General features: G+C 39.6%; 1 protein-coding gene across 1 annotated transcript in view; it reads right to left on the bottom strand.

Annotated features, from left to right (window-relative positions):
- E2F8 (E2F transcription factor 8) overlaps nucleotides 1-7,167 on the bottom strand; it is a 9,648-nt gene extending 2,481 nt beyond the window's left edge. Inside the window, exons 1-9 of the mRNA XM_010007439.1 lie at nucleotides 6,913-7,167; nucleotides 6,448-6,604; nucleotides 5,004-5,309; nucleotides 4,168-4,329; nucleotides 3,248-3,385; nucleotides 2,739-2,948; nucleotides 1,767-1,851; nucleotides 991-1,498; nucleotides 3-210 (exon numbers count right to left, since the gene is read on the bottom strand). Of these exons, the coding sequence (XP_010005741.1) occupies nucleotides 3-210; nucleotides 991-1,498; nucleotides 1,767-1,851; nucleotides 2,739-2,948; nucleotides 3,248-3,385; nucleotides 4,168-4,329; nucleotides 5,004-5,309; nucleotides 6,448-6,604; nucleotides 6,913-7,014 (1,876 nt within the window). The 5' untranslated portion in view covers nucleotides 7,015-7,167. The remainder of the gene's footprint in view (nucleotides 1-2; nucleotides 211-990; nucleotides 1,499-1,766; nucleotides 1,852-2,738; nucleotides 2,949-3,247; nucleotides 3,386-4,167; nucleotides 4,330-5,003; nucleotides 5,310-6,447; nucleotides 6,605-6,912) is intronic.
- Between the last annotated feature and the right edge of the window lie 662 nt (nucleotides 7,168-7,829).

The raw sequence follows: 7,829 nt of genomic DNA, 5'->3' as shown, positions 1-7,829 counted from the left end.
AGGAATGGCAAATGCTACAGGGCTGTCTTGCTTAGTTTTGAGTTTGTCCTCATCTTCTGGAATATCTTCTCTTTTACCTTGGTCATAGCAACTTGCTGTGTTTTGATGTAATGTTTTGGTTTTGTTCTGCCTCTCTTCCTGACAGTTGTCCATTTTGTGATTCTCTTGTGAGCTACTGGCAGGAGGTCTTTCATTTTTAATTGATTCTCCCTTTAAAAAAAAAATCCATACAAAACCAAAGGCAGACATGGTGAGACTTAACATTCTCAATTACAGGCCTACAATGATACTTCTATGTCTTAAAATTCAGGAAAGCAAGCTTTGTCCTTTCTCCTGATTCCCAAGTTTGTGCTATAAACATTTTGATTCAGTAAGACAACCAGTTCCATGTTATCCCCTCTTGCTCCTCCCCAGCTAGTGGATGTTTGACACCACGTGTTGTCCAAACTTGCTGATAAGCACAACTGTTTTGGCAATCACAATCTAAAGAGGCCTAATAATTTACAGAGACACTAAAACATTCAGCAACAGAGGAGTAGAAAGCCATCCAGAGCCAGTTTCTCTACATGCATCAAGTGTATCTGAACCTCATAATCTCTCCATGTGCTGTATTATTATGCCTACAACAAGGCAGCATTACCAGTGTACAACAATGGATAGAAAAGTTTAGAAGGTAATTTTGGGACATTCCCTGTTCAGAGACTTCGGTGGCCTTTCAAAGCCATGTGGTATGTTGCCTACTATATATTCTGCCTGATGCTTTGCAAATGCCAGCAGGATTATGTGATATTTATATACACGTGTGTGTGTAAGCAAACAAAAACCAGCCCCTCAAACATCAGCAAGCACAACAAATGAACATCATCCCTTCAAGTATGGTCTTATTTAAAATGCCTACACATACTGGCAGGCTCCTAATACACTTTGAAAATAAGTAGGTGACAACATCATTAACATTTAAAATGGCATGATAAAATTAATTCAACTTACCAGAAACGTATCAAGGCTTTCCTTGTCACTTCTATACCTTTTAATTAAATTATCCTCTTGTAATGCTTGTGATCTTTTAAGGCACTGCTGTGATGAAGTTTCTGCTTTTATAGTTGGTCTGCCTTTAGCTGCCAAGGACTTTGTTGGATCATCTGTTGCTATCTGATTGTCCCCTTCCTCAGTGGTTATTTTATTTAGTACTTTTGAATTGATGCTCTTAATTCCAGTTATATTTGCACACGGTAGAGGCTGCAACATAAAACTTGGGCTGTATGTTGTCACAGTGTGGGCTTGGGAAGGGTGCAGATAGATTGCATATGAAACACCAGAGTGAGTATGAGGTAGAATCACTGGTGAGACTGAACTGTGGCTCGGAGGACAGACACTGAGTGGCTGCTGAGAGGGTGCTGAGCTGCCAAGAGGTTCGGGCTTGGGAACTACCTCCGGTGAGGACAAATTGCATTCCAAAGAAGATTCTGACAATTTCATTTTCATCTCTTTTGCTTTCCTTAAAAACAAGTCAACAAAAAAAGAATCAGTATTTTAATCTATTGTAATACCTTTACACAGAAATCCATGCCCTGTCAAGTAATTTTCTGCAATACAAAGACTCAACATGAACTTGTCCTTCTCAATCCACTGAACAGAAAACAGTAAGTGAAAAAACCCAGCCTGCAGTATCAGGGGTTCCCAGGTTCTGCAGACTGTTGCCCAACTCAAACTTCATGGCCAGGGACAAAAGAAAGCTTCTCACCTTTGTGCTTGTGCAAACTTACTTTAATTGTCCTTCCAGCTGATGTTTAGTGATTGCTGGAACCTGAGCCATTTTACTTGGGAAAGCTGATAAATTTTGATCAGTACCTGGTTGGAAGAAGAGAACAAAACAAAACTGAAGTTAAATTTTGCCTTGGGGAAACTGCATTACTTCTTCTGGCACACACATTGGAAAAGCAGACACTAAATCTTGTTATTCTCAAACTGCAGCCCTGACTGGATTTGATCAATTGGATGGTATCTTCTGGCAAACAAGTAATTAAGCCTCAGCTCCATTTTTTTTCCCTCTGAAGAGGATACCTAACAAGAACATGAACACTTATAGGTGATTTTCTGGCAATTTTATGGAATACAGAACTGCTTAAATAGTGAGACTGAAAGCAGTTCCCACAACAAACAAGGGTTACAGTAGTTCAAAGCAAAAGATAGAATATCCAGAGAATCAACTATACTGCATAAACAGGAATTTGTAGTCAGTAAGACATCACACAAATTCAAGACAGGGGGGTTTAAAAAGGGATTTAATATTCTTCCTAAACCAAAAATATGCAATGTACCACTTCCTGTGTATTCAGTGTGAAAGAGGAGGCTGGAGTTCCCCCCATGGTGCTTAAATTGGTCCAGATCTCAATATATGTATCTATTTTTTTCCAACTGTGCAAGCTGCGACTGCCTTTGGTCCAACAAGCTGAAAAGAGCTTCTACTCATTGCAGAGCTTACACACTGAGCACTGATCAGTTTAGCTTTGCTTTCACTATCAATCTTGTCAGACCTTAGATTTAAAGGGAACATGTATTTTCCCCACCTTGTTGTATATTTTGGATAATTCTTAAAACGTTGTTGTAAGAAGACATATCCAGACATCCACATCTCCTTTGAGGAGGTGGTAAGTCTGAATATTTAATGCCAGATTCTATCTGAGTCAAAAATATTCTTAGAAAAAGATACAGAAATATATGTTTCAGCTACTTACTTGCACTTATTTTAACTGGACTGGTTGGAGCAGATTGGATCTTTCTTCTGTCATTTTCTATACTTTTAACTAACTTTATTAGGGAAGGATGCCTGGTGAAGTTTTGCTTTCCTTTTGAAGGAAAAAGGTTTTTTGAACACTGCTCTTTGGAAATGATGGATTCTGAAATAGCTGGGGGACAGGTTGTAGAAGTTGCTTCAAGTTTTGTACCTAAAAAGCAGAAAAAAACCAGAGTAAATAGGTATCACATGCACATTCAGTAATGAAAAGCTGTTACTTGAGCCTAGCTTACGATTATTTAAGTCCTAGCAGCAGCAGAAATGGAAATGCCAGAGTCTCAGTGCATCTACTCTGTGACATGCTGGTGTGCTGGGCTGTCAAGGCATGTGATGTAAGTAGTAGACTTCCTGCATAGTTTCCTCTGCCTTGGTCAAAAAAATTCTCCCCAAGAAAACAAACAAATAATCAAAATCATCAGCAGAACAAAAGGAAATGGCACAGTCACCTACCCTGAATATTTGGCAAGACCTCAGGTCCTGTCCACTTGAATGCTGGTTTTCTGCCTCTCTCTTCTGTGACGTGAACTTTCTTGATAAGCTCAAGGCTACTGAGAACATTTGCTATGTCATAAAGTCTCCTAATTTTGGCTGAAAGAAAATAAATAGAAATGTTAAGTATAGAAAATCCAATAGATTAATCAATATATATCAGGTTAAAAATGTTACAACACAACAAGGAAAACCCTTTATCATTTACTTAGAAGATCAATTCTGAGGAACAGGTATTTATGCTATGAAATAACATCACAATGAAACCCACAATTAATTCCTGATGCCTCAAGAGCAGGCACATTTTTTATTATTACGGATATACAGGCCTAGACCTAGAAGGACCTTTTCATTTGATAGGAGAAGAAGAGGAGGAAGTGTGCAAGGAACTGAGATCAGGGCAAAAGAATGAAGAAATAAGTGGCAGTTATAGCACTGGGTTTCGCTTCCTCTCGTGTGTAAGTTGTTAACAAGACTTTTACAGAATTTCTTTAGATTTCAAACGAGTAAGTTCTATAACCAGAACACAGATTTGCATGATTCTGGGGCATCTTTGATAAAACGATACTGAAATCTTTGAAAGGCTTGATTTGAGGAAAGATAAATTGTTGCCCATAAGTAGCCTTGTGGCATTACTCAGAAGAGAAGATTTAATGGGCTTTTTCTTTCATGTGGTCATTAGGTAGCAATGACTATGCACAAGTGGGTCCCTATTAAAAACTGAGCAAGGTGTTTAGTGAGTTTCTAGACGTTCAAATCTATTTGTGGCAGGAAAAAGATTATATTTTACACCATATAAACCTGTACAATAACAGTCAATTCAGATATTTCTATTTAGAACGAGATCAAAAAGCAGACACTACCAGCAGCCTTTTACTTACTTTTAAACTTGCTTTTATCCAAGTCTTCTAGTTGGTCTTCTCCAATCAAGATTTTAGCAGCAACTTCAAGGCTTACTATTTGAGGAGTTGATACAAGAAACAGCATCACAAATTTCTGGCTCATCACTCGCAAAGACTTGTCTTTCCTGCTATTTACTGATGCTGCAGCAGCAGGAGAAAGGATGAAAGGATTAAGTGACACACCAGCTCCAAACGTTTATAAAACACTGAAGAAATTTGTCAGCAACAATTATTTTAAGAGCAAACAACAGAGCAGCTAGGCAGGGCTGATGTGGACTCCAGATCATGTCTCTACATGGCAAGAATCAGATAATTAGGTGGATACTAAGGCTAACTACAAGAGAGAGTGCAACGTTTTCCCTTGTGTACATCTCCTATTGTTTGACAACTTGTACTCTTTTAAAGATGCTTAACTGCAGCTTATACAATGTATTTAAACAATCCCTAATTAACATTTTTCCATGAATCAAGTGAAAATTTTAAAAATAGATGAATGGAGTAATCAATACACTTCTGGCTTTACAGTATTCAATAGTAACAAATCCTGCAATTGTATGTTGGGCATGTCTGATGGTTTCACCTGATGCCTACTTGTTCTTGCACTATAAAAACAAAATGCCTGTGTAACACCTGAACAGGTAAGAGAACTGAGAGAGTGCAGAGCACTTACCCTCCCCACAAACAGCTGTGGTGCTTTTCAGGCAGCACCATTTCAGGAAAAAAAAATAAAAAGTCCAATTTGTTTTTTTTCCCAAATTCATAGATATTTATCATTACAAAGCCATATTATTCTGGGCATGACAGAGAATTATTACCAGCACGAAATTCCATTCCTGGGAGCTCGACAAAAGACATTTCTGAATTCTCACTCGAGCCCAAAGTTCTTGCCACTTCTTCATTCCTTTCCCCGTCGAGATCAAACTCGTGCTCGTACTCCCTCTTCTTGATCATCTGAATTTGTTGCGTGTATTTGTTCTCCTCTCCAACTTTTTTCAAAGCCTGCAGGGTTTTGTAGAGGTTGTGTCTCCCATGCCAAGCATATCTGTTCTTGGCCAGGCGGCTCACCATGTGCAGGCTCTCCAGCACATTCACAATGTCATAGATACGTCTACGTTCCACATCTGGAAGAAAAACCCACACACAACCATGAGATACTCCACTACACAAAACGTTTTGTCACATTTACCTGAAAGACTGTTTGCACAAAGGGATCAGTTTCCTTTGCTTCCCCCTCCTCTTAATATACTTCTAAGACATTTTTGACAATTTCTCATACAGAGGTTTCTGAAAATAGCCCTTGTAGATCTTGCCAGCAAGGAGGGGAAAACAATTCTTGCTTTTGATATGGAAGGACTTGCTTTTTCCCAGTTATCCTTGTTTTACAGCATTCCTTAAGAAATAAAACTTACTGTTGCCAGAAGAGCCATTAGATGGGTTTCAATACAGCTTTAAAAAAAAAACAAAGCATTTTTAATTATTTGTTGCATGGATTTTACATCATCTCATTAAATATCCTTGGAAATTCATGGTAGACAACAGTTTTGTAACTGTTTTTTGTATTTTTTTCTATGAACACACTGTTCTCTTTCATCTGTAAATTCTTGGGTATGACTAGGCATTTTTTAAAGGAGGTGTTATTTGGTACAAAGTATAACTAAAATAAGACATTTTGTTTAATTTGAAATTCATCCCTCTTCTGTGACCTCAAAAAATTCTGAAGACATTTTGAGCAGTAAGATTTATAACTATTATCAGTGTTATAATCTGTAGAATTCTGTCATGTCATAGCTCCTTGATAAAAAAAAACACCTTCAGCTTAACGTTAGCAACTCAGGCTCTTGGTAGATCACTGGTGTGATATAAGGATAGTGATATAAAATGATAAAGTTAAAAAGCAGAAAGTAGTTTCTTGCTTTGATGTCACAATTGGACAAGAAGCTGGGGGCTCAGCTTGAGAAACTCTTCGTTCCTGCTTCAAAAATCCAACCACTACTCTTAGCAACTGGTTATTTGTGGTATAAGCATTGAGATGCTTAATATTACACATAATTCTGAGTTTCTTAATCCAGTTCACTGAAGAAACCTCAGCTTTTTAGAAGAATTGCTCCAAGAATGAAGAGTTTAAAGCTGGTTTAAACCCATATTGAGAGTATGCAGGAAGCATTCAAACTTTTACAGAGCACAGATGTGCCAACACAAATGGCAGGTTACTGGCACATTGGTACGTGGAAAGATGTAATAGCATAAACACCAACTTACTAAGCTCTTCAGCTACTTCATCAAGGGAAATGTAATTACTCTCTGCAGTGCTGGGGTAGTCAGGGTATCGAGCTAAGAATTTATGACACAGCAATCCTAGACTTTTCTCCTTGCGACTCGGTTGAGATCTTTCATATTCATCTCCTGATAAGTGCTCCTACAGGGAAGTAAGAGATGGAGAAGTTGGCATTTTTTACCATAAATATGTAAACGAGAGATTTAACAGCTTCACTGTGAGCACTGTCAAAGGCCCCATGATCTCCCTTTGTCCTCCACTGTTGTGAAATAAACCCAGAAAAACCTTTACTTGGTTTATGTAAATAGGAAATATCCTTACTTATAGTTGGTAAACACTCCAAACTTTTAAAACCATTGTGGTGTGTTAATGTATAACTTTTTTATACTGAGTAAACAGCCTTCAGCTAACTTAATAAAGTAAATACAGAAGACCCCTTTACAATATACCTGCAAACAGTGTTTTGCCTGTAGGACCTCACTCGTGTTGTTTGACAGCTCCCTTCTCTGTTCTCTGCTCCTAATCTCAGGACTAGCTGCACTAATCAGCATTTTCAGGTTGGAAGTAGGTGTCCATGGATCTGCTGGAAGGGTTTCTTTAGGCTTTGGGGGTGTGGTGAGAGGCTGACAGTCAGGCTGGATCTCAGTCAGCACCGAGTGTGAGGTAGCTGCTTGTTTCAGTGGGGTTCTCAGGACGTTCCTGCATGGCTCAGGAGAATGGTTTTCCTGCAGAAAGTAAAACGGTGACTTTAAAAACCAGCAGTCCTATAAATCATTTGTGGATTTAACAGTCAGTGTGGGATAGGCAAGGTGGGGATGTGCCTTCCCTGGGCAGGTTGGATGGAGCTGGGAGCAACCTTGTCTGGTGGGAGGTGTCCCTGCCCATGCAGGGGGGTTGGAACTAGATGATCCCTAAGGTCCCTTCCAACCCAAACCAGTCTATGAGTCTATGATGATACCCATCGGCTGCATTTTTGGGGGAGCTCAAAGTCAAACGTTGGGCTCTGAACCAACAAAACCCTTCCCTGAAACCGTTTTTGTTGCCTTTAGCTCAAGACACGGGCCCCGCGGTACCCTTGAGTTAATTTTCCTTTCCCTCCAGGAGGAAGAGAGAACGAACGTGAATCCGCAGCAGAAAAGCTGCAAAGAACGACTGAAAAAAACCTTTAATTAAGGAGAAAAAAAAAAAAAAGGATCTGGGAGGCAGGAAGAAGAACCGCTGGTTCCCAACCCGGCGGATAAAGGCGGGCAAGCGGGGCTTGGAGGGAATTTCGTTAAGGAAAGAAACTCAAGGCACCAGCCGCTCGGTCGCCGCCATCCAACGATTCTCCCCCGCGGTCGTTGAGGCCGCGGGGCCCTCCCGCACA

This window comes from Chaetura pelagica, unplaced genomic scaffold, assembly GCF_000747805.2.
Source record: "Chaetura pelagica isolate M959 unplaced genomic scaffold, ChaPel_1.0 scaffold401, whole genome shotgun sequence".
Classification (NCBI taxonomy): domain Eukaryota; kingdom Metazoa; phylum Chordata; class Aves; order Apodiformes; family Apodidae; genus Chaetura; species Chaetura pelagica.
The sequence above is the reverse complement of the archived record's forward strand: the minus strand, read 5'-3'. Positions and strand labels throughout refer to the sequence as shown.